Consider the following 27,551-nt stretch of genomic DNA (forward strand, 5'->3'; position numbering starts at 1 on the left):
CTTAAGCCACTTCTGAGCACCTTCAGGATCATACGTGCCCTTGAACAACGGAGGATTGTTCCTCTAGAAATTCCCCAATTGCTTGTCCGCACCAATCCCAGCTCCATTTGCATTCTCTCCCAGCACACCAGCAATCATGCCCAAAGCCTCAGCGATAGCATCGTCGTTTCTTCCACCTCTTCCAGCCATTGTTCTGCTAATCCACAAAACAATTCCATTAGAACCAAAAGTATCGACAGTGATAACTCACACTCGTCGCATACAAAGGGAAAGACTGACACTAAGACTCTGGTCACAACGACCGACTATGCTCTGATACCACTATTGTAACACCCTTCTAAACCGCGCGGCAATTTAAATAAATATATCAGAGAAAAAACATAAACGCAACGGTGCCACAATTATTTAAAAACAAATAAACCAACCATGGTCAAGTCATGCTTCATTAGGAAACGATTTACCAAAACACAATTATGTTTATCACAGTGGAATGAGAAACATCATCAATATAACCAAATGGAAATATAATCCAACACCAAATAAAATAGAGTAATCTCATAAAACTCTAAATATCGTCCCCCAGTGTTACAAGATCAGAGCATGACCGACACGACCCAACATAAACGGATAAACTCTACGAGTCATCCTCACCGAGCACTATTGCCGCTACTCCTCAATCTGAAAATGACAACATGTAAGGGTGAGTCTCATTCTCAATTAGTAAATATTATGAAATTCATAAGCAACAAGCATCATAATATACCATTCACCCAATTATACATATTCAGATTCACATCTATTATTCATCAATTCACACAATAATAGATTACAACTCAAAACACAGAAATCCATACAATCATGTTATGTCAAAATGCATGTGACACAGCTGACACTATGCATGTGGTACCAAAATTCGTGAATCACATTCACAGGACTTCTCTCTATGATACTGCCCTTCAAATCGCTCACACCCCACATGGGCACACGACTAACCTCATCGCTCACACCCCCATGGGCACACGATGACTGCTTACTAATCTCCGCACAATGGGAATTAGCCACCAACGATCCACTCATCAACGGGATCCATCATCAAATGCATATGAATGGATGAAACACACATAACATACTTAAAAACATCACCGAATCACGATGAACAACTCATATCAACACCACATCACCGAATAAGTATGTACATGTTTTCAATATTATTCAAATAGTCATGCATTCATCACAAGCATAATATTAATCACAACCAATTCATCATCACATCAAATGCATTGTCACACCTATCTCATATGCACACAATGTTCAATTCTCATCAAGTAATTAAATCGAGTTTTAAAGAAATAAAGTCGGCCACCGCCCATATTCATCATTCATAATATAAAACATTCAATTACTTGCACAACGCCCAAAACGGCACTAAGAAAGGATTCACGGATCAAAAGATACGCTATTTTAAGTTTTAGAAAAAATCTCGTTCAGCAAGGTTCGCTCAGCGACGCAAGGCAGAAGCGAATTCCTTCAGACCTCCACTCAGCGGACCTCTAGCGATGTTAGACAGAAGCGAACTACGTTGGGACTTCCGCTCAGCGAACCCCCCTCCGCTCAGCGGACCTGCAATTTCATAAATTCTCAGGTCTGCGACAGACCCTGCGATTCCACCTAATTTCAGTCCAAAATCGACCCCAGACATCACATACATGCATATAATCATCATACATTCAATCATACACCACAAAACATCATTTAAACTCATTATTAACCAAATAGTTCACATAATTATCATCAATTCAATCTAAATTATAACACCCTAACCTAACAATCCCAATGTCTAATTGAATCAAACCATACATCAATCTACCTATTACCTAAGACCACATAAGAGATACTAAAAGGAAGAGTCCCCCCTTACCTCGATGAATCTCTTGAATGCTCTCCTTACGGTTTCACGTTCTTGCCTCTTTCTCTTCTCTTGCCCTTTTCACGTGTTCTTCCTTTCTCTCCCCAAATGGTTCCTTTTCTTATTTTATGAAAATAAAATAAAAATAAATATAACTTAGTAAAAAGGCCTAACCAAATAGCACCTCTCTTTTACTAACATCACACCATAAGCCCAATAACTCTTATTCCATCATTTTCCAATTAAATCCAAATAAAATACTAAAATTCCAATTATTTAATTTAAATCCAAATTAAATTAATAAACTGAAATTATGGGGTGTTACACCAACCAATGCACAAATTCACCTGATGCAGTCCTTATTCAAATAAAATCTCTTGATCAAGACATTTGTTACAATCTAGGTATATTATTTCCATTGCTCTGGTTCTTAGAGTCATCATTTTCCTTTCTTTTCTTTTCTTTTAAGTCTTTGTTTGTGTCTCTCTCATGTCCTTCATTCAGATATGGGTTAATTTAGAGTCTCTATATGTTATGTTTGTCATTTTATGGAAAACATAGGGAATAAGGGTAGTGTTCATACATTGTTAATTCTGAGGTCCTTCCTTGCTGTTGCTTTTGCAAAGATATTGAATAGGGTTTCTATACTAAGTCAGTTGTCTTACTTTTTAGAGTTTTGTTTTCGAGTCATGAACACAAATTGTGTCTTGTGCTCTAAGTCATCCAATATAGAGGCATGTTATCTCTATGGATAGTCCAAGTAATTGAGTCCTATTTAGAGTCATGAACATTGATTGTCTTGTGTTCTGAGTTATCCAATATAGAGGTCTGATTCTTTATGTCTGTAAGTGAATGGTTCAAGTGAGTATGTCTATAAGTTAAGACTCCTCTTATATTATAGAAGGGATAATATATTGGTGTTCAAATGTGTCTGCATGATGAAGGGAAGTTCTCCTCCAGGTCAAGCCCTCTTATGTGATATCTCCACTTGATGGAACATTTGGAAGAAAAAGAAACTGCAGACATGTTCAAGGTGTGTGTGTCATACAAGTTGCTGCATGACTGCTTGTGTGTCTGATCAGAAAGAAGTGATCAGTTATTAGTGAACTCCTGAATCCCCTACAAGGAGTTGAACATGGATAGCCATGTGTTTGAGATTGATGTCATATCAGATGTCAAAACATCATCTCAAAGGTGTCCATCTCCTCAACAAGGATGTTTATTTTGTACATAGTGGAGTATGAGTTCAAAGTAAATCAGCCAGTTTCCCAAGTATGAAGAAGAATTTGATCTCATGTATAGTACCATGTTCCTATAAAACATGATTACTATCATCTTGAAGAACTCACTAGTTTCTGCAACTACTAGGAAAGTAAGAACATATGTCTGTATGTCAACTCAATTTGAAGGGGAGTGTCTTTTATCTTCTCTCTCATGTGCATCAACTAATGTTAAGGGAAAGTTATTCTTGTTGCCTATGATCTATTGCTGGAAGAGTAATGTTCTTTGTGGAGCCTCAAGTGGTCCCAGCCTATGCAGAGTAGCTGTATTGATGTCAAACAACATGTTGTGACATTTGACTACTATGTGTGGTTGGTTGTTCCTAAGGCTGATGTGTTGTTTTAGTTGTGTGAAGCTAGCTTGTTCTGATGGGTTTCTCAGGAAGTTGTGATTGGTTCAAAAATGAGTGTGTTCAGCTGGTTAGTTGAACAGAGAGTGAGCTCTTGAAGACATGAAGATGCGTATTATGTTTTCCATTCATCAACGCAAGTTTTCCTTGAGGAAGAACATGATATCTTAGAGAGGGGGAGTTGCTTCTGGATTTAAGATAAGTCTCCACATGAGTGCTCTCTTTGTCAGAGATTAGTATCATGTACATCATGCTTGAGTCTTTCTCTTATGTCTGAATCATCAGAACAATGCCATTAAAGGGAAGATGTATTTATCACTAATTAGAACTGATGATAGTAGCTGAAGGATACTTGAGGAGATACATGTGAATTTTACTGTGTGCTGAAGTGGTGTTTGAACAGCAGGATTATTGTGCAAATGACATGAGGGGTCAGTAAAGCAATTGGGAAGTCATTAATTTGGTTGATAGGATGGTTTTCTCAAGGTTAGTTGAAGAGGCTTGGTCTGTGTGCATGAGTAGTAAAAAGGTGGCAATGTCTGACAGGATGTCATGACATGTTTAAAGACATAGTATCTGCTGAGTCAAACAAGGAAATTTTCTTTGATACTATCTATACATATCAATGGACGGTGTAAAGCATAATTGCTGACTATGCATGCGTTGTTTTTAAAAGATAACTCATTCCAGAAGAAACAGTCAAAAACCGCTTTGGAAAGAGTAATTGCTTTTAGGAATGTTTCCAAATAAAGAGTTTGACCATAGACTAATGCCAAGACTATAATTAACTCCTATGCTTTCAAATAGCTATATAAAGGAGTCATTCCTCTTCTCCAGTCACAACAGAATTGTGTATCAACTTCCACAACCAGTATGTCTTTCTTGTGTGTTCAAATTAGCTGTGTCTGGGTTTGTTACTATGATGGGTTTCTATGCTAAGTTTTGACCAGAAAAGGAGAAACAGTGGCTGGGGATGTTATTCTTTTCTGTCATGAGTTTTTATGTGAGATCACCAAAAATTATTCAATCAAATACAATGTCATATGTTCTATAGGAACTAGTGTAGTTGTGATTTGTGATCTGAGTTATGAACAGAATTGTGATTTGTGTTATGAGTTACAAGAAGTGGTAGTAGGAATGCATTTAAGTTCTCTCTTAGACTTCAAGCTAGGATTTGGTTTCTAGGTGAAGAATGAGTAAGGATTCTCTTATGCCACCATTGGTCCTCATTGACAAGAACTAGTATTTATGCTGAGGGACTCCTCTCCTGTGTACTTCATAGAAGGAGCTGATGAAGATGTTCCACTGCATGTTATGACATCGGATCTATCTTTGTCATATTATAGCTAAAAAGGGGGAAACAATCTAGATGACCGAAGGTATTCTGAAGTCCACTACTGTCAAAAGAAACAAAGGAATACTTGAAGGCAAAGTGGAGTGAAGATACTGTGAAGACTTGAAGAACAAAAGAGATTGAAGACCAATTCTGAGAATGCAAAAGATTTGTTCTTTTGAAGGTTGTAGTTTATGTTTTTGTTATTTTGCTGCAATTTAATTATATTGTGTAGTTTTAGCCAAAATAAGTCAAAGGGGAAGATTGTTGATTCTGTGAATTATGTGATTGGCATTTTTGTAATAGGATGTATAGAACTTACAAACATAAACAAGTACAAAACAGGTACAACATCAAGATGTTCTATGGAATGTCACGACATGTGCTGTGACATCATGTCCTATGGGATGTCATATGCAGAAACAAGTAACATTGTGCCTGCTGAGCTAGAATGTGAAGATTCAATATGCATTAAACAAATGAAGAATATTATATGGGAATGATGCAATCCTATGTGGCGCAGGTTTAAAGGTCAAGAGAATCAAGTCAGAATATTGAAGATTATGTAGTTTCTAATTATGGAGATAAATTAGGAAACTCATGATTGAAGACCTTTCTTTTAGCTGAAGTTTTCTGCTGATTTGTAATAGCAAATAATGATGAAATTGTAAGCCCAAGTCCAGTTGGGAATAAGCTATAAATAGGAAACTTTGTAACCTGGCAAGCTTGTTTTAGAAAGATGTAATCATTAGGGTTAGCCGTGTAAGTGAACCACCCGGATTGTGGGATGGTCACTGATCTGTGCCTCGAAGCCTTTAGGTAAGTGGTTTATTTTACTCACTCAGAAGCTGTGAAGCAATGAGTGCAGCATTGTTCTTGGAGGAAGCTTTGAAGTAACTCTAAGTTATGTTTGTTTGTATGATTAGAATATTAGCACAGGGTTGTTGATGCAGTGGCATAGTTGTCAACTGCTAAACATCATTGCAATGATTGGGAGTGAGAGTGGTTTCTCATATCTAGGGAGAATCTAGGTAGAAGGGTCGTTGGGTAGTGATTAAGTGTGTAGATCGTCAACGGGTGTGTTGGCTGTAGGGTCTACAAATTGATACTGCTAATAGTGGACTTCATCCTTGGCATGGTAGCCCCAAGAGTAGGTATTGTTATATACTGAACTGGGTGTACAATTCTGTGTGTTAATTACTTTATGCACTGGTTTATTAATCTGGTATAGGATGTTATAACATCCAACAAGACATTAGGAAATATTTCCAAAGCAGGTATTGTGTGAAAGCCACACAGATCAGAATCTGTGTGTGATAAATGTGTTGTTCCTATGTATATATGGTTCTAGTATTTTTCTGATAGTGAAGCATACTAGTGTTGAACTAAAATTGAGGATCAAGTTCACCTACCATTGTAGTGTTTATAATAGACCAAATGTCATGACATTGCATATGACATTCGGGTTCTATCATTCCAGAATTTCAGCTTCAATACAGGAACACTTCAAAAAAGGTAGATCTAATCACATCAAAGATACCCAAGCATCCCAAAATACTTTCAAACTATTTGTAGACCTGATAATCTTAGTCGATCCATCTACGAGGTAGTTGTAACTTTAAAATAAAAGTTTATAAAGATGATCCCCAACCTAAAAATCCCTTCGTATGTTAAGTACGAAGAAAGTGTCACACACGGAAACGACACTCTTTCAAAAAGAGAAAGGAGTGGTTCCTGGGGGGTTTCTTTTTGTTTTAGAAGGAACGAGTAACACAAATTTTTAATCTATCCTACAAGGAGGAACGGGAAAAGATCTCAATAAACCCTAAGTTGGTTAGATGTGGGGAGCACCTAAGAGAGATTCTAAGGATCAGAAGGTTGGCTATACAAAGGGAAGGTATTAGCACCCCATGTATCTGTAGTACTCTACGGGAGCCTTTATGTATTTTTTTATTCTTCGTATCTAGGGTTGATTGTGCTTACTGCTTGTTGGGAAAGTTTCTCCTTTAGGATAGGAAGAGAATGAATTGATAAAAAGAAAGGTAAATTGACTGTTTTTGGTTTTTGGCTTGCTCGCAATGGATTCCAATGGAATTGCATTGTTGATGCCTCTCTTATTCTCGAAGTCGCAAAGGTTAAATGGAAAAAGCTGCAAGCTATTCTCATGAATGTCTCTCCAAATGTTCTAGCAGTGGATGCTTTTACTTGGTGGCGGAATTCCAATGGATTCTCAGTAAAGTTGGCTTATTTAATCCTTTCAACAAATGCTTTTCCTTCTACTCCTACTGGCTCTAATCTGGATGCAACTCTTAGTCCCATTTGGATTTCTAAGGTTCCTTCCAATATTCATTTCTTTGAATGGAGTATTATGTTAAGAAGACTCCCCACTATAGAGGAATTGGCAAGGAGAGGTGTGCTTCATGGCATGCGTGATCTTATTTTCCCTCTGTGTCTCGGTCAAGATTAATATCTTCTTCATCTTTTTTCTGTTGCCCTAAGGCTGAGTTAGTTTGGAAGAACACTTTTAATTGGATAGGTTTGTATCACTTTCCGCCTCAACTTGTTTTGTATTCCCACTTTGAAGCTTTTATCACTCTGTTGCATGGAAAAATCTGGAAAAAAATATAGGTTTATTATTTGGTTAGAAATGGCTTGGGCTATTTGGTTGGTTAGAAATAATACTCATTTCAAGGAGGCACCAAGGGCCTTCTCATATTTTTGAGTTAGCTAAGATTTTGACTGAAGATTAGCTGCGAGCAAGTCAATTGGGACATATTGGTTTTGTCTCAGAGAATTGGGTTCACAATCCAATTAGTTGTATTACTTAATTATGTTTGGTTGTCTCTTATCTTTTTGTATTTGGGTTTAGTACCCCCTAATACTCACTTGTAATACAATTTTGCTTAAAAAAAAAAGCATATGTGAAAATCGGAGATTCCACAAGGTTGAAAACTATAACTTTTTTTCTCGAAAACTATATTTATTCCAAAATTAAGAATTCTTCTAAAAATATCTTTTAAAAAAATTTAATTTTATAATCTAAAAATAATAAAAATGATTTTTTTACAAAAAATAAAATAAAAATAATTTTCATTCGTTGTATTTCAAAAAAAATAAACAGTGATTGGTGGAAAATACTTTGGAAACAAACAAAAAAAAATAATTTACAGTCTTTAGTGTAAAATATTTTGGAAACAACCAAAAAAATATATTATTTAATAAATATTTAAATAGAATAAAATTAAATAATGCATTTTGATTGGTGGAAGATATGCTATACAACTTTTTACGGATAGGGAGTTGTCCCAAAAATATTTTATAAAATCTAAAGAAATAGACTCGACATGTTTTTGCTACCATGATTGCTTATTCATTATAATCGAAGAGATAAAAGAGTATTCTCAACCATCATATAACATATCACTTGAAATTAACAATTCTAGCAACCAACAGAAGAAGCATCACCCACGAGCTTGAACTCACATAGTTCCATGTAGTTCGACCATGGTTGCTCCCAAACCTCTGTTTCATACATATTCCCCTTCTCTTCATCCTTAGCCTTAAATGTAATGTGATATGACATTCCTGCGCCAATCCACTGCCCTGTTCCATTTATTGCTTCCACAAACTTCAGATTTGCATTCTACACAATTTACAAACAATTATCAAAATAATAAAATAAATAAATAAATAAATACGTATTCATATTTTATTTGGTCTTAACACTTTCATTCATAAATTATAAAAACTAGGATACAAACAAAGCAACGAGAGAACAATAATAACCTCTTTCTTATTGTGTTGATCAACACCAAAACCAGCCAAGCTATTAAGTTTAGGGATGTCTTCACATTCCTCAATTTGTCCTACGCACATGTCGTCGTCACTGTCTTCGTATTCCTCTTCCACTTTTTCTTCCTCTTTCTTGTTCACATCCATCCTCTCTATTTTCCCTGTTTCTTTGTTATTTTTTAAAATGATATAGCTTTTCTATAATTTATGTTGTATTGTGTTTTATGGTCTTAAGAATAGAAAATATAATACTTAATTATATATATTATATATTTAATTATAGTCAGTATTTGATTATATATATATATATATATATATATATATATATATATTTCGATGGTTCTCCTGATGGAATTCCAACAAAGCTCAAGTGCAAGATTGAAAGTCCCTTATGCTCTAACAACGAAGCTGAGTACGAAGCACTGATCGCTGGACTTGAAGCTTTGTTAGAATTGGGGGCAACCAGAGTCGAAATTAATGCAGACTCGGAACTAGTGATTAAGCAACTGACGAAGGAATACAAATGTATCAAAGAGAATTTGATCATGTATTTTGTCATAGCAAATAGGCTACTTAAAAAATTCGAGTATGTGGAGTTAAAACACGTCTCAAAGATGAATAATCAAGAAGCGAATGATGAGGCACAATTAGCCTCAGGATACAGGGTATCAAAGAAAAAACTAGAAGAATTGATCGAAGTAAGAGGCAAAGCAATGGCCACGAAGCTTTCTCCAAGTGATCTGGAGAACTCACAATTAGGTTTCGCTAACAAAGAGGAGTTTGAGGTTTTAAATATAGACTCCTTAGCAAATACAGATTGGAGGAGTCCAATTGTGAACTACTTAAAAGACCCTTCGACAGACACAGATAGAAAGGTAAAGTATCGAGCCTTATCATACTTCCTGATGGGAAATGAATTGTTTAAGAAAACCCCTGAAGGAGTTTTGCTAAAATGTCTAGGCGAAGCTGAAGCATATTTGGCTCTCTCGAATGTACATAGTGGAGCATGTGGTGCACACCAAGCGGGGCACAAAATGAAATGGCTTTTGTTTCGATATGGAATGTATTGACCCTCTATGTTAAAAGATTGCATAGAGTTTGCAAAAGGATGTTAAGAATGTCAAGAGCACGCAAGTATTCAACATGCTCCTGCAAACGAATTAAGTTCAATAATAAAACCATGGCCTTTTAGAGGTTGGGCACTAGACTTAATTGGAAAAATTCGTCCCACGTCTTCCAAAGGTCAAAGATATATCTTGGTAGGAATAGACTACTTCACAAAATGGGTTGAAGCAATACCACTTGCAAATGTGGATCAGGAGGCTGTGATTGAGTTTATTCAAAGACACATTATATACAGATTCGGAATCCCAGAAAGTATAACCACAGATCAGGGATCAGTGTTTACTGGTCGAAAGATGCAAGAATTAGCCAAAGAAATGGGGTTCAAATTATTCACATCTACACCTTACTACGCTCAAGCAAATGGACAAGTCGAAGCAGCAAATAAGGTAATAATTGGTATCATAAAGAAACATGTAGGGAAAAAACCTAAGAATTGGCATAAAACTTTGGACCAAGCACTTTGGGCTTGTCGAACGTCACCAAAAGAAGCTACAAACACCACACCTTTCCAATTGACGTTCGGGCACGATGCAGTACTCCCAGTTGAGATATACTTGCAATCAGTCCGGATCCAAAGACAAGCAGAAATTCCCCCAAACACGTATTGGGAATTGATGATGAACAAATTAGTTGATCTGGACGAAGATAGACTTCGAACGTTGGAAATGATAAAAAGACAAAAAGAAAGGGTGTCAAGGGCATACAATAAAAAGGTGAAAGGTAAAACATTTATCAATAACGACTTAGTTTGGAAAGTTATTTTACCTATAGATCGAAAGAATCAGATTTCAGGCAAATGGTCCCCACACTGGGAAGGACCCTTTCGAATCTTAAAAGTATTCTCAAATAATGCTTATGAGATAGAAGAATTGGCAGAAGATCGCAGGATCTTAAGAGTGAATAGGAAGTATCTGAAAATATACAAACCAATCATGCACAAAGTAAAAATTGCAAAAACGTAGATATTTAAAGTATGCTATGTAGGCCAAAATGGTTGAACAAGCACCAAAATGGCTTCGTATCTGAGTGAGATATGTGGTAAAGAAACTAAGAAGACAGAGCAATGTCAAAATATATTTCATTAGGATTGGAAGAGTACATTCATTTTGGAAGATTGTGCTTCCATGCACAACAAAGGCTATAAAAATAAAGGCACGCTAGAAGCTATCAAAAGGAGCGTTCAAAATTATGAACAATAAAAAATAAGGCCTATAACGCCTCCAACAAAGCCTCAAACAACGCACCCCCTAGTTGATTCTATGCACTATACCTTCCAAGGACAGCAGGGGCAAGCTTTCTGCTTCGAAAAGATCTAGAGATCCTTCCATGCACATTCTCCTCACTACACCCTTTTTGAGAAACATATAGGACAACAATCTTCCATAAGGAAGGCATGTCACTACGTCTTGACGAGAGGCAGCCATAGCAACAACTTCGACAAGCTGTTTGAAGATCAGCAACGGAAAGTTGATTTTCCTTCCCCGGAGAGCACAGAGTATGAACTCCAGATCTTCCACCATGATGCTGTCTTGGTCCTGGTTTCGTGGGAGAAAGTTGCCCACTAAAAAATGATGCCAAATCCTAATGACCTTGGCACTAAAAGGATCATTAGCCATGAGGGCCCTCGAGATATCAGAGGTAGTCATGTTAATGGAGTTATCATCAAACGCTTCTCCAAGATTATCGCATCTTAGTAGTTCAGAGATAGTTGAGGGAGTAATGGTAATAAGGGATCTTCGAACCTTAGAAACAATGGTGGTCCTTCCTTCTGAATCTATACGGAGGGACGCAAACATCCAGAAGTCTACCAACATGTTTGGATAAACAGACCCCTCCAGGATTCCCTGGTAAAACTGGAGTTGTTGGCTGGCAAAGAGTGCGTCAACATTGATGTGGTTCTCATCGAACTCTTCCACAGAGAGTTTGAATTCCTTTTTGATGGAGGACCTTATGGTAGTGTAAGTTAAAGTTTGTGCCATTTTGAATAAGGGAGTACAAAAAAGAAGTTCTTCAAACTCTGTATTTAAAGGAGTACAAGAGGAGGAGAGAAAACTTAGATAAGAGTATGGTAAGAGGATGAAGAAATGAGCAGAATACTAAGGCTTATATGGAGGATGTTGGTCATAAAAGAGTGGTTATTTTCTAGGTTTTGATTGGACCGCGTTTGGTTTCCCCAAGAGAAGTTATGGATTTCGCCGTTTCCCGCCTTGGAAGTTGAAGTGTAATCATTTTAGAAACTGATACACGCACGTCCCAAGTAGATGTTTTGAAAAGTGATGTCATCATTTAATGATGGTTGCGGCAACGGGAGTGGAAACGTCAAGTCTAGGCTTAAAGAGGCTGCGAGGAGTAATCATGCCACATAGATACACTATCAAGGTCATTATGATAGCTGGAAAAGAAAGTTTTTGAAAATTTAAGAATTGTTAAAACATTATTTGTGATAGTTGCAAAATATAATATATAGATAATTGGAAAGAAAAGTGTGCATGTATTCCTGGGCTAATTTTTATTACAAAATAAGACAAAGTACTAAGCTCAAAAGATGTTACAAAAATTGGAACAATTAGCAAAAGTTCTTTGGAAGACTATCCTTCATATTGGCGTATTGAGAGGCCCACAATGTCAGACGACGTTCGATTAGTGCTTGTTATTTGTTCTGTTCTTCGATCTCTGGCACTAACTTTTGTACCATCTCGAGAAGTTGAATTCCTGACTGCGCCACTTCGTTCAACTCATGCTGCTGAGATTGTTTGATCTCTTCTTGACGGGACTTAGCGTTGCTTATTTTCTCTTCGAGACGTTTAATTTTCTGCTCCCAGGATTTGATGTTTGTCTCACAAGTTTTATATTCTTCTTGGCACTTTGTGTGCTCAAGCTCAAGGGCGCTAGCCTTGTCTGTTGCGTCATTGGCAGCCTTCCACGAAGAATTGTGAGAAATCATCTTCGCCTTGAGTTTTTCATCAACATCCCGTTTGCGGAGATTATCAGCTTGAAGTTGATCCAGAAGAGAACTTAGCGAGACAATCACTTCGGAGACTTCTTCCGAGACCTAGAGTAAATCCACCTTCTTCAAAAGATTGATCAAACCAAAACAACTGGTGGAATCCTTGCGCAGAGTTTCAATAAGATTGGTCTCAAAGAGCTTTTCCTTTATCTGACGAAGGAGTGTTGGAATATCATTCTCCTTACCACCGTCCGCCAAAACAGTCGAAGAAGGATCGAGCCTGATAGGCGAAATACCCTTAGCATTCATCGTAGCCTTGAGAAAGCTTACGGGATTAGTATCTTTGAGTTGCTCCAGTTCTGTAGGAGTAAGCACTGCAGTGGTCTGCTTCGAAGTAGCCACAGGAGTAACTGTATTCCCGAGGGTCGAAGTTTCATTATTGTCGGGTGGAGGCAAATTAGAAGTTTCGTCTGCATCCTCATGCTCAGAGATAGTATCTTCACTCTCAATTGGCTGGTCAACTATGTTTCCACTATGTGAATGTTGTGGGTTCTCTTCCATGTCTTCATCTTGATGGGTAATTGGAGAAGCGTCATTCGAACGACTTTCCTCAACACGCACAGGGGAGTCGATGGTCGCGATAAGTTGAACATCTTCGAGGATTTCGGAAAGGGCAGGAGATTTACGTTGAGGGACACCTGTTACGTAAATCAAAGTTTGTGAGGACCAGAAGCCATCAAAGTGTTGTCAATCGAAGGGACAATTGCATACCTTGAATGTTGCCAAGATCAAGGCTGAGGTTTGAAGTGTTAAGATCAGAGGTAGCTGTGCCTACGTCGTCTTGTATATACAAGGTAAAGCATATACTTAGCAATTAAAGTCGAATATTAAAAATCGTTAAAGTATGAGATTCAATACCTTGTGTGGGGCGTTACCAGGACATGAGTTATTACTTCCCACAACTAAAATAGTACTAGCAGCCTTTGCGGGTGATACATCCGAAGATACCTTATCACTCGATGAAGCAAGCCTTGAAGTTCCAGATTCCTTTTCTTTGGATAAAGAAACGGTGATCTTTTGTCGTTTCTTCGCAGCTTGTCTGGTACGAGGAGGAGATTTATCTTCATCGTCCGAAGTGCTGGTATTGGAAACCTTTCGTTTTGAAGGTGTTGGAGGCTTCAAACCTTGAGAATATTCATATTGAACAAAGTGATTAGCGTTTAAGATAAATGCACAGACTATACGGGAAATATATATACATACCATTGGCTTTTTGCTGGTAGTGACAGTGTCACTCCCACTTGCTTTAACGCCTTTCGAGTCTCCAGTATCTTTTTGAGCAGCTGCTGTAACACCCCGATATCCGCTGCATGCATCAACCGTGTCGGCCAACCGAGCATGTTACCGGCTTAATCAATAATCCCCCCTAGGTCCGCTTATCGGCTGCCCAGGAAATATTGTTTTTGCCTCCCGCAGGAATCGAACCATGTACCTAGGGGTTAAGTACATATTCATAGCAATTCCTGCTACCACTTGAGCAAAGTGGTAGCAGGAATTGCTATGAATATGTACTTAACCCCTAGGTACATGGTTCGATTCCTGCGGGAGGCAAAAACAATATTTCCTGGGCAGCCGATAAGCGGACCTAGGGGGGATTATTGATTAAGCCGGTAACATGCTCGGTTGGCCGACACGGTTGATGCGTGCAGCGGATATCGGGGTGTTACATTAAAAAAGGCGCCTTTTTATGTAACAGCCCGAGCCTTCGGCGTTCCCGGCACTATCACCTCATGATCTTCTCTACCCCCCTCACTAGTAGAGTTTTTGCCTTTCGTGGGAATCGAACCCTGTACCCTGGGGTTCAAGTACATGTTCATTCCATTCCCACTACCAATTGAGCTACCTTTTTAATGTAACACCCCGATATCCGCTGCACGCATCAACCGTGTCGGCCAACCGAGCATGTTACCGGCTTAATCAATAATCCCCCCTAGGTCCGCTTATCGGCTGCCCAGGAGATATTGTTTTTGCCTCCCGCAGGAATCGAACCATGTACCTAGGGGTTAAGTACATATTCATAGCAATTCCTGCTACCAATTGACCATATGGTCAAGTGGTAGCAGGAATTGCTATGAATATGTACTTAACCCCTAGGTACATGGTTCGATTCCTGCGGGAGGCAAAAACAATATTTCCTGGGCAGCCGATAAGCGGACCCAGGGGGATTATTGATTAAGCCGGGTAACATGCTCGGTTGGCCGACACGGTTGATGCGTGCAGCGGATATCGGGGTGTTACAGCTGCTTCCTTTGTAGCGTTCTTTCGACCTACAGCTGTAAACAAGAGCAGAAGTTAATTTGTGGATAAGAAAGGAGAGTTAATCGAAGGATTGTCCAAACCCCAACCTTCAGGTATTGGATTTAGGACACGAACGTGCTCAAGACCTATATGAAGATGTCCTTTGAAAGTATCCAGGATATGCTTAGTCAGAACCACTCGTTCAACGCGTTTTTTAGATTGTTCCTGAAGGATTTTAATGGCATTCCCACACACACCAAAATCGGCACTAGGTAGTGGAGGGACTTTTGGAGGATTAAGTTCAAAAGCCACTTCATAGCGTAGTTCAGGACGAACGTACGTGGGCAGTTTCACCTTATCCAGTTTAGCAGAAAATTTTTCACGTAAAGTGACCGCAGCTTCACGAACGGTCCGACTAAGATCATCAGGCCTGTAGATAGTTTCAAAGAATTTTTGAAAGGCGTGAATTTCTTTAATGTGAGTCGAAGTACCTTTTTTGAATCTCGCCTGCACATCAGCAAAAGCTTCAGTTAGTTCTTGAGTAAGGCTCTCAGCATCGAAGACTTGCGTGGTATAATAATCTGTCCACCATTGATGGAAATCTATGGTAGAGTAAAATGCGGGTTCGAAAGAAATAGGAGAGAGAGTGGTAATGCCAACATATTTTCAGATCTTTGATTCATATTCGTCTTCAGCTAAATGTGAAGTGTGTAGACACATGTGATTTCTCTTATCATACATGCATATTGGCTTAAGTTGGACCAATCCAAATTGTCTCGAAACAAGATTTGTTTGGTAACAAAGGAGACAGCAATGGCTCTTGGGAGATCGTAGTTGATGATACAACAGTTTAGGCGTCAGAAAAGCTTCCCAGATATCCATAGATTCAGCTTGTTGATCTGGAGTAGTTGTTGGGAATTCTCGGGTGAACCATTCAGGACCTACTTTCCTCTCTACAAATGGAGCCATAGAAGGTTCGAAATGGTAACGGTGAGCAAACATCATCATGTATGCTGGGAAAGTCTCATGAAGCTTCCCTGATTCTTCTTTAGGAGTTAGGTAAGCCAACCTAGTCCCTTCGACTGTTCAGTTCTTGATTGCTGTGTTTTCTTCATCAACACTACCTTTATATGGAAGGTGTGCTTCGAAAGTGGCATTAAGCCATAGTTGCAATAACCAGAAGGGTCCAGCAAAGAGGAAAGATCCTGTCGTATAATTCTTGATAAGATCTGCTGCTTCGCCAAGACTCTCATAGAGGAATCCTAGAATTAATTGGCTTAAGTTTAACTTTTTACCAGCATTTATCTGGTTGGCCATACAGAGATACCTTTTTGCTAGAGTGCTAGAAACACAATATGTTCTTCGTCTGTAACTTCAGTAGATGTTTTGACAAAATACCTCTGGATATAAGCAGTATAGGTGAATTTCACTTCATTGAATTGGATGATGTCAGTATCCATGAAGTTGGGATCAAAAACTTCCCCAGTTGGTCGAAGCCCTGTGATAGAGACTATATCGAAGAGGGTAGGGGTGATCATTCCACAAGGAATATGGAAGGTGTTATGAGACTGTCATACCCCAATTTTTGACCCTAAGATCCTATATCATTCATATCCCAATCATTAATCAAGAGCTTCACTTGGAAGTTTTGTTTGTGGTGTTGCACTCACCTCATCAATAAGAGGGACCATCAAGCACCAATGATTGTTTATCTTGTATGCATACTGTACTAACCCAAATACCAAAAATATTGCTTTGTTTCTTTGTCGGCTTTTGTTTTATAGGTACCAAGCCGAGACATGCAATAAACAAGGAATTTTTCACATTTTGGACTGATGAAATCGATTTCCCTACTGGGTAAATCGATTTCCCTGCAGCAATCTTCAACAAATCACATTCTGGACATCATGAAATCGATTTCCCTCCTGGGTAAATCGATTTCCCTAGTGTATTTTGCGCCAAATTCTCTTCTGGAACAGAGTGAAATCGATTTCACTCCTGAGGAAATCGATTTCCTTGGGGCGAAATTCAAAAAATATAAGGAGGGAAGCTTGACATCATTTTGGCACCTTTTTTATTTGATCATTTTACCAATTTTCCACCTCATCAAAATTAACTCCTTCATTAAACCCACTTAAACCTCAATTTACCATTTAAATACCATTTAAACACCAATTAAACATAAGCTAATTACCAAATGCAAAAAGACCAAACTACCACTACTCTTGCTCCAATTCTATAAATAGAGACCTCTACTCTCTCATTTCACAAGCTTGGAGAGCCAAAAAACCCCTTGCAATTTCTCTTCTCATCCCTACCAAATTCACCAAAGCTCTTTGTTCTTTCATAAAGTTTGTGAGTCACACCTTGAACCTCACAAACTTTGAGCTAAGCGACCTTTCATTTCACTCTTTTTCTTCAATTGTTGAGAGATCAAGATTTGTGTTGGTGATTCTTGAAGTAGATCTAAGTTTGTTCAAGATTTGGTAAATTTCCTCATCTTTATTCATCCATCATAATGTGATTCTTTTGTGCTTGTATGTGATGCATCTTTGATGCTATATTGGTCCTATTTGATGGTGATTTGATGGAAAATTCGTGCTCCAATTGATATGTTATCATAAGGTGTTTGTATGTTTGCTTAAGTCAAGTTTTATGCCTCCTAATGCTGATTTTTTGAAAACTGCACAGAGGAAATCGATTTCCTCCTTAGGGAAATCGATTTCCATTACGTTTCTGCGCCAGATTTGAAAACCTGCACTAAGGAAATCGAGTTCCTCCTTAGGGAAATCGATTTCCCCTGGGACAGAATGTGTTTTTTTTCCTTTTTTATGCTTGTTTTGGCTTCCTTCTTCCTCCACTTCATTAATATCATTGGATCTAGGATGTTGATAGGTTTGAAATGACCAAATCCATAATATTAGATGAATGATATTAATGATAGTGTGAGTTGATTATCTTTTATGTTTTTATCTTCTTCTTCTCCTTTTTTTCTTTTGATCGATGAAAGTCTTAATACTTTGAGAATTCTTATGGATTCTTAGTAAAGACTAGATCGTTACCTATTTTCTTTTCGTGCGGTATTGCTTTCGGAGAATGATCTACATATCATTTCTCTCGCATGCATTAGCACATAAAGTTTTGACCGGCCTCGTTGTAGGGTGATTTCTACATAAATCACTTGGCGATCTGCTTCACATAGCGCAATATTTCGTGTCCCGAATAAAAATAGATCAAAATATGGAAGAGAATTGTATGCGGTTGAATTAAGACTTATGGAGGTTTATCGTGTAGTCGCTATGATTTTATCAAGCTTCTGATAAATGTCCATTGAATTTAAATCCGAGAACATCCTTCACTCACCATCGATCTTCATTACTAACTTTGATAACATACTTGACAAGTTTCAAGATGGTTATCTTTAACATCTAACAACTAACTTTAATTTCCGCAATTTATTATACCGCTCTTTATATTTCTCGCTTTATCGCTTTATTTTATCATTTCATCATATTTACATTCCGCTATTTTTCCTTTGTCCATTTGGACGTTTATATTTCCGCTATTTTCTCTTTGTCCATTTGGACAATATGTTTATGTTTCCGCCATTTTCTTTTTGTCCACTTGGACCATACTTTACTTTTATGCCAAAACACTAATAAATAACAAAAAATCTAAAAAACACTTAAGGCTCTCTTTTGGACTATTGGTTACTATCCCTAGAATTTTGGAGATTCGGACTTATGGACTTGGTGCCTCTGGACCTTCATTCCGTTATTACTCTGCTGTTATTCTGTCTGTCTGGCATTGGATTGTTGTCTGTTTGTATGTGCAGGTATTTCCTTGAAAGCCCTTGATGGTTAATTCCAAGGCATTGATATAAGGATTTTACCCGAAAACAGCTGTTACTCTGCCCGATTTTCGTCAGAATTTTAATGTGCTTAATGCAAAGTGGTGCTAAGATAATAAGTTCATCTGGATCCCCAAGTGATAATGTGTTGGTTTGGTATTGATAAGTCCAAAGGATGGGAAATCTACCTTGACTCACAATGTCAAGTGTTGTCTTCTTATTTCGGTTAGACCGTTTCTTTCCTTAGCTTTTATTTTACGCAAGAGGATAGCCTCTTCATCTCCTCCCATTCTTAAATTTCCAAAACATTCTTATGTTTGCAAACCTTTTCAAAACCTTTTTCTTAAAAAATATCTTTTGCCCTTAGTGGCCTTTTCCCTTTTTCTTCAAAAGTTTAGACACTATTAATCGTCGAAACGAGTGGTTATACCCCACGATTTTGAAATTGATTGATATAATGAGATCTTTTCCACGTGAGAGAGCTAGTGGCATACTCACTGATTTTATCCGAGTTGGAGCCCTTCTTTCATTAGCGATGCAAAGAACTCGTTTGTTCTCATGCTCAAGATCAATGGCTGAGTATTTCTCTCCAACGACGATAAAGTGTTTATTCGTTTTTAAAATGTTTTTCCCTTTAAGCGGAACTACATTAGCTCTGACTTCTCCATTGCACCGAGGAGGTATGTAGGCCCAAAGCTTAATGCTTTGCCGAGCTTATTTTAAAAATAAAACAAACCCTTTTTTAGCACACACGACACAGATTTTCAAAAAGGTTTCTGTGGAATACCACAGATATGAGGGGTGCTTAAAACCTTCCCCTCATATAATCAACACCCGTACCTGAGATCTCTTTCTTGTTTTAAAAACAAAACTTTGGGTTTTTGGTTCTTTTCCCTTTTCCTTTGAAAAAATAAAGTGCGGTGGCGATTTCAAACGAAATATTGATTCGAGTCAATCCCATGGCTTCGATATCAGATTTTCCCCGCTACAGAAAAATGGCGACTTCACTGGGGATCCAATTTTAAGTGTGTTAAGCCTATTTTTGTTTATCTGTGTGCTTTATCTGTATATCTTGTTGTGTGCTTTGTGTGTTTACTTTCTTTTTCTTTTTTTTCTTTTTTGGTGCTCGATGGTTCCTCTGTGATGAGATAAAGTTCTAACCCGAACTTTGGTGAGTAACTTGAGATAGGAGGTGGTAAGACCAATAGTTGCATGTCAGGAGCGATCCTTAACATGAGCATCATATGGTGGAACCCCAATCAGTGGAGGCCTCATGGAAGGTAGTAGAGGTTGTTACGAATCATCGTGATAACGCTATTACTTTCAATAGTGAGTGTCCATAGAAGCTGAATGGCCTAGAACCCTTTTAACCCATCTAAGCCTTTTTAGGATGTAGTGCAGAAAAAAGATCAAGTACCAATTTGAGCTTGTTGTCATGCGATACTACGCTCAGACGAGGTCTTTTTAGGCATATTATTGGCGCCCATGAGCACTTGTGCGTGCCGGTAGTATCCGATAGAAGATTGAAAACTCTGGGAACCTTTGTAGAACCCGATTGGCAGGTACAAAATTCCCTAGATCACGCCTTGTGGGATGGGTAGACCCATGGCTCCATGCTCGTGACGTCGAACCTTTGAACTATGATCTTATGTGACCTTGTGCACTCTTGATTGTGGTTGATGCATAAACCATGCATTCATGCATCCATGAAAACTCTTTTTCTTTTGATTTTCAAGGAACTTAGAGGTCTTTCCTTGTAAACATCATAAGTTTCATCAAACTCAATGGATCTTGGGTGTTGATGGGGTGAAAATTCTAATCCACCAAAATGGATGATTGATTTTGATGATAACTTAATCAAAGCTTTAGTCCAATGTTTGAGTGTTTACAAGTTAATATCTTAAGTTCCTTGAAACTCAAAAATTAAATTAAAATAAAATAAAAACAAATTACTGCATTGCATGCATCATTCTACATTTGGTCCTGCTTTCTAAAGAAATTCTCCAGAGCCTTATTTCCTTTCTCCTGGTATCATCAGTACAACACTCGTGCTAAGAAGAAATGGAAAGCATTAAACAAGAGATTCGTGAACTCTTTGAAGAGGTGATTACTCTGAAGGCTGGTATGGAGCATCTGACTGCTCTGGTTGAGGCTCTAGTTGCTGCCCAAATCAATCCTCCTATGAAGGAAGAAAGGATGGCAAAGGTCTTTCTTGAAACTCTGAACTCATCCTTTCCTAAGGGGATAGTAGTCCGTACACCTACTGACTCCATGGAGAGGTGGATATGAATGCGCTTCTAGAAAAAGATGTCAGAAAGGAATGTTTGCTTGAAGAAGGTAACTCAGCTGGTATTGTGAAAAAGTTTGGTAATGACTTTTCAAAGAAGAGAATCAGAGGAGTTAACCACCATCAACATCAGTATGTCATTCCTGTATCCCATTCAGTTCATGCGATTCCAGATTATCAGCAGAGTACTCGTCATCGAGCTCCTCCACCGAACGAGCAAAATCAACCTCAAAAGGGGAATTTTGGTCCTATCCCCATGACTTACACAGAATTGTACCCTGCTTTGATTTGTAAGAATTTGGTTCAGAGAAAGTCACCGCCTCCTGTTCCCGAGAAACTCCCTTGGTGGTACAAAGCTGATGCCACTTGTGCTTTTCATCAGAATGCTCCTGGACATGACTTAGAGAATTGTTGGCCTCTAAAAAATGAAGTTCAAAGATTAATCCATGCTGGTATTTTGACTTTCCAAGATGTTGGTTTTGATGTTCAAGCCAATTCTTTGCCAAAGCATGATTGAATCACTATTGATGGTACCCTGAAGTTTGAAAGATGTTTCCTTCAGCACAAACCCAGATGGAGAGAGTTTTCTCTGTTTTTAGTATTCTTATTGATTTCCATTTGTCATATTTCTTGTTTTTCAATGCATTGTTTGCATGTAGAAACTTGTTTATTTTTTAATGTTAATGCTAGTACAATGATAATGTTTGTCTTAAAGTAATCCATTCGTTTCACTCATGTTTATTTGTTTTTATGCATTATGATACCAATTGTTTTTTCCAAACTCTTGCTTATGCAAAGATTGGAGGGAGGATGATGATCTGAAAACGCAAAATTTCTGGTTGTATGCTTTTGAATAAGACCCTGCTGATGATGTACAGGCATTGTTTCAAATTCCCAAACACCGGAGATATAAGGAAGATATTCCCTTGTTAACCCCTTTTGAGCCTTGAAGTAGGAGTTTCTTTTCTAAACGAAAAACCCTAATTTTTAACCTGGGGCAGGGTAGTCTTCAGTTAATTTGACCGAGTGTTCATATTTCAAAAAGGATTGTGCATCCAAAGGTCAAGCATGTCATATCCACATCAATGGTTGGATCATGGAAAACCACAATGGTTATTCCCCGCGCATCAAAAGGCTGGAAAATGTGAAACCACAATGGTTATCCTCCATACGCCAAGGAGCGAGGCAGTCACAACCCTCTCAGCAAGTCAAGACAAAGTCAATGCCACACGATTTGTTCAAATCAAAGGAATAAAAAGGAAAGAAAAAAGAAACAAGAAAAAGGCTCGCTAAGTCAAAAACTTGAAAACAAGTGACTTAGGCAAAAGTTAGAGCATCCCGCTAGACGACCAATTCAAAAGAATCAGTCCAGGCAAAAGTTTGGGAAATAAATATAAAAAAAAAAAAGAGAAAAGAGTGAAAACTGAAAAGAAAGGACTACAAAGCAAAAGTCCTCAAAAATGAACAAATTTGTGTGAATACAAAAACGAAGACAAAAAGAGGTGACTGCTACTCCCAAGAAAGTTTCATTGGATCTTTAATGGCACAAAATCCTTTTGAGAGATGAATACTCATGTTGAGTTGACTGAACATAGGACTGGAGAACATCACGAAGATGGGGTGGGCTAAATAAACTTTGAGCTTAAAAATCTTTTTTTCTGAAAACCGTGAACCAGGCCACGTTACAACCCTCAAAAGTCCTAATTGTAGCAAGGTATATTTCGAAAGCATACTTAAACAAGAAAGCGTTCCTGACTCCTATCGGTTATGCTGAAAACTTGTGTTGGTATCATATGCATACAAAAATCAATGTCTTTCCTTAACCAGTGATTCATTCACAAGGTTTTGCGACATCTTTTTAATAAAACTTCAAGACTTACATAATTGTTGCATTTTCATTATCATTCTCAGAATAAACATTTTTCTGCTTGTAAACATTTGTTTGACATCCAGGAAGTTTACATCTGATCATCAGTAGAAAACTAAAACATTACCAGGGGCATGTTGTTTTCCCAGTATAATGCTTTTGCAAGTTTGATTACCATCATGGGGCAAAGCTCGAAGACTTTGTCGAGTAAAAGAATGTGCCAAGTTTAGTCAATCAGGGGCAGTTACGTCGAGATTTGATGAATCTCTCCAAGAATCTGTTGATCTGGGGCTAGATTATTCCAAAGTCTTCATGATGCCAAGGATCTCTATGAACCTTTTGAGGTAGTTTCCTTTCATAGACCATGTAGTCTGGGGCAAGTTGTGAATCAGAAGTTACCTTGATCACCTCATTAGCTTGAAGTACAAAGGTTGTTGCCATGATTAGTCCAGAGTATGTCACTCTCTACCAAGAAGTTTTGAGACAACGGTTGACGGTTGGGTTTTCTTTCTCACCTTGTGTTGAGTTTTGAACTAAAATCCCCCGCATGTTAACTTGTTTGCTTTGATGTTAACTTCTTAGTTCCTCTGCAAGTTCGGAATGGTGATTTTCTCCAAAGAAATTTTCCCTGATTCCCCATAATAGAGCTTGATGTGTTGTCCAATATTTTTGTTAAGAAGAAGATGATCTGTAAATTCCTCGCAAGGATTGAGAATCCCCAGTTGAGTTTATTCCTCAAGGGGCAAATCTTTGTTTGACCGTTCCTATCCAGTTTGTTCTTGGAGTTGAACTGTGGTCTCTTACAATACTATTTTGAACCTCTCTAGGCTGGGAAACCTAGATTGAGAAGGCATTTATTTTGCACCTCTTGAGGATTCTGCTTTCCCCAATAATGGAGAATTCATTTGTGATTGATGTTCTTATCAGATATTGAAAGGCTTATTTCCCAGCAGTGTTGTCATTGCACTCCGTTGGAATTTGTACTTGAAAGCAAGGGGCAGGTTTTGTCCTCAGCATGTTTTGTTGACAACAAATACAAGCCTCTTTATTTGAGCAAGTTTGTATGTCTTCACATATCAATCTTATCTTCAAAGCAAGTGATAATCTCTCAGGCTTTATGAACTTCTTGATTCCCTAGTGGAAGAAGCTCAGCAAATGGTAAGTCTATTCAGTGTAAGTGACAATTTGCATCCAAATGGAAGAAGCTCAGCAAATGGTAAGTCCCTTCATCAGAAGTGACAGTTTGCATCCAGTTCCTTTTCTCAAGCCATGTCCTTGATTAAAGAAGAAGTTGATCCCTATTCTTAGCGGCAACTTATTATTCTCAGTAGCTCATCGTCAACTATTGAGGCGGTAATTCAATTGTCTTTCTACCTCCAGTGGGACGTTGGTAGTTCACCTTCAGTGGAACGTTGGTGTATTTTGTTATCTTCATCGTCAGTGGTACGTCGATGTATTTCTCTTCAATACCTTCAGTGGAACGTTGGTATATGTCATCGTCAGTGGTACGTCGATGTATTTCTCTTCAATACCTTCCGTGAAACGTTGGTATATGTTATCGTTAGTGGTACGGTGATACATCTCTTTCTACCTCCAGTGGGACGTTGGTAGTTCACCTTCAGTGGAACGTTGGTGTATTTTGTTATCTTCATCGTCAGTGGTACATCGATGTATTTCTCTTCAATACCTTCAGTGGAACGTTGGTATGTTTTATCGTTAGTGGTACGACGATACATCTCTTTCTACCTCCAGTGGGACGTTGGTAGTTCACCTTCAGTGGAACGTTGGTGTATTTTGTTATCTTCATCGTCAGTGGTACGTCGATGTATTTCTCTTCAATACCTTCAGTGGAACGTTGGTACGTGTTATCGTTGGTGGTACGGCGATACATCTCTTTCTACCTCCAGTGGGACGTTGGTAGTTCACCTTCAGTGGAACGTTGGTGTATTTTGTTATCTTCATCGTCAGTGGTACGTCGATGTATTTCTCTTCAATACCTTCAGTGGAACGTTGGTACGTGTTATCGTTAGTGGTACGGCGATACATCTCTTTCTACCTCCAGTGGAACTTTGGTAGTTTACCTTCAGTGGAACGTTGGTGTATTTTGTTATCTTCATCGTCAGTGGTACGGCGATACATCTCTTTCATCGTCAGTGGTACGTCGATGAATTATCTCTTTTTATATCATCAGTGGTACGGTGGTGTATCTCTTTAATACCTTCAGTGGAACGTTGGTATGTGTTATCGTTAGTGGTACGGCGATACATCTCTTTCTACCTCCAGTGGGACGTTGGTAGTTCACCTTCAGTGGAACGTTGGTGTATTTTGTTATCTTCATCATCAGTGGTACGTCGATGTATTTTTTCTTCAATACCTTCAGTGGAACGTTGGTATGTGTTATCGTTAGTGGTACGACGATACATCTCTTTCTACCTCCAGTGGGACGTTAGTAGTTCACCTTCAGTGGAACATGGGTGTATTTTGTTATCTTCATCGTCAGTGGTACGTCGATGCATTTCTATTCATATCATTAGTGGAACGATGGTGTGTTCTCTGTTAACGAAGGTTAGGTATTCTGATTCCCCAGTGAAAGAGGATGCATATTTCTCATCCCCAGTGAAAGAGGATGTCCCTTTTTCTCACCCTAGTGAAAGGTGATGCTTTAACCTCTCTGGCGCGAAATGTTTTCCCCAGTGAAGTTTCTTTTCCCAGCAAAGTTTCGTCTCTCCAACAGATTCTTATCTTCCCCAGTGGAATTCTTCCCACAAAGACATTTTGTGTTCCCAGTGGATTTCCTTTGCATCCCCAGTGTTGCTATGTTTCATCATCATCATATGCATTCATTAAACCTTTGCATTGCATCTTAGGATCAAAATTGTGTGTTTTATATATTTAAGTCTCTTCAATCTCGTCAAAACGAAGATTTGCAATCATCGTACCTCCGGATCGAAGAAACTTAAATAGGGGCATCTGTCATACCCCAATTTTTGACCCTAAGATCCTATATCATTCATATCCCAATCATTAAACAAGAGCTTCACTTGGAAGTTTTGTTTATGGTGTTGCACTCACCTCATCAATAAGAGGGACCATCAAGCACCAATGATTGTTTATCTTGTATGCATACTGTACTAACCCAAATACCAAAAATATTGCTTTGTTTCTTTGTAGGCTTTTGTTTTGTAGGTACCAAGCTAAGACATGCAATAAACAAGGCATTTTTCACATTTTGGACTGATGAAATCGATTTCCCTACTGGGTAAATCGATTTCCCTGCAGCAATCTTCAACAAATCACATTCTGGACATCATGAAATCGATTTCCCTCCTGGGTAAATCGATTTCCCTAGTGTATTTTGCGCCAAATTCTCTTCTGGAACAGAGTGAAATCGATTTCACTCCTGAGGAAATCGATTTCCTTGGGGCGAAATTCAAAAAATATAAGGAGGGAAGCTTGACATCATTTTGGCACCTTTTTTATTTGATCATTTTACCAATTTTCCACCTCATCAAAATTAAATCCTTCATTAAACCCACTTAAACCTCATTTTACCATTTAAATACCATTTAAACACCAATTAAACATAAGCTAATTACCAAATGCAAAAAGACCAAACTACCACTACTCTTGCTCCAATTCTATAAATAGAGACCTCTACTCTCTCATTTCACAAGCTTGGAGAGCCAAAAAACCCCTTGCAATTTCTCTTCTCATCCCTACCAAATTCACCAAAGCTCTTTGTTCTTTCATAAAGTTTGTGAGTCACACCTTGAACCTCACAAACTTTGAGCTAAGCGACCTTTCATTTCACTCTTTTTCTTCAATTGTTGAGAGATCAAGATTTGTGTTGGTGATTCTTGAAGTAGATCTGAGTTTGTTCAAGATTTGGTAATTTTCCTCATCTTTATTCATCCATCATAATGTGATTCTTTTGTGCTTGTATGTGATGCATCTTTGATGCTATATTGGTCCTATTTGATGGTGATTTGATGGAAAATTCGTGCTCCAATTGATATGTGATCATAAGGTGTTTGTATGTTTGCTTAAGTCAAGTTTTATGCCTCCTAATGCTGATTTTTTGAAAACTGCACAGAGGAAATCGATTTCCTCCTTAGGGAAATCGATTTCCATTACGTTTCTGCGCCAGATTTGAAAACCTGCACTAAGGAAATCGAGTTCCTCCTTAGGGAAATCGATTTCCCCTGGGACAGAATGTGTTTTTTTTCCTTTTTTATGCTTGTTTTGGCTTCCTTCTTCCTCCACTTCATTAATATCATTGGATCTAGGATGTTGATAGGTTTGAAATGACCAAATCCATAATATTAGATGAATGATATTAATGATAGTGTGAGTTGATTATCTTTTATGTTTTTATCTTCTTCTTCTCCTTTTTTTCTTTTGATCGATGAAAGTCTTAATACTTTGAGAATTCTTATGGATTCTTAGTAAAGACTAGATCGTTACCTATTTTCTTTTCGTGCGGTATTGCTTTCGGAGAATGATCTACATATCATTT

General features: G+C 38.2%; 1 protein-coding gene across 1 annotated transcript; it reads right to left on the bottom strand.

Annotated features, from left to right (window-relative positions):
* Positions 1–8,308: 8,308 nt before the first annotated feature.
* Positions 8,309–8,826, bottom strand: LOC131659086 (cysteine proteinase inhibitor-like). The gene is made up of 2 exons (XM_058928327.1): positions 8,656–8,826; positions 8,309–8,512 (listed from the first exon to the last, which is right to left on the bottom strand). Exons 1-2 carry the CDS (start codon positions 8,806–8,808, stop codon positions 8,309–8,311), a joined length of 357 nt encoding a protein of 118 aa, XP_058784310.1. The 5' UTR covers positions 8,809–8,826.
* Between the last annotated feature and the right edge of the window lie 18,725 nt (positions 8,827–27,551).

This window comes from Vicia villosa, linkage group LG3 (genome assembly GCF_029867415.1).
Source record: "Vicia villosa cultivar HV-30 ecotype Madison, WI linkage group LG3, Vvil1.0, whole genome shotgun sequence".
In the NCBI taxonomy this organism is placed as follows: domain Eukaryota; kingdom Viridiplantae; phylum Streptophyta; class Magnoliopsida; order Fabales; family Fabaceae; genus Vicia; species Vicia villosa.

Bases quoted from the DNA above. Each gene is read 5' to 3' on its own strand.
- LOC131659086 (XM_058928327.1), bottom strand. From the start codon at position 8,808: ATGGATGTGAACAAGAAAGAGGAAGAAAAAGTGGAAGAGGAATACGAA. The intron at 8,513-8,655 runs GTTATTATTGTT...TAAATTGTGTAG, and splicing joins ATCAACACAATAAGAAAGAG to AATGCAAATCTGAAGTTTGT.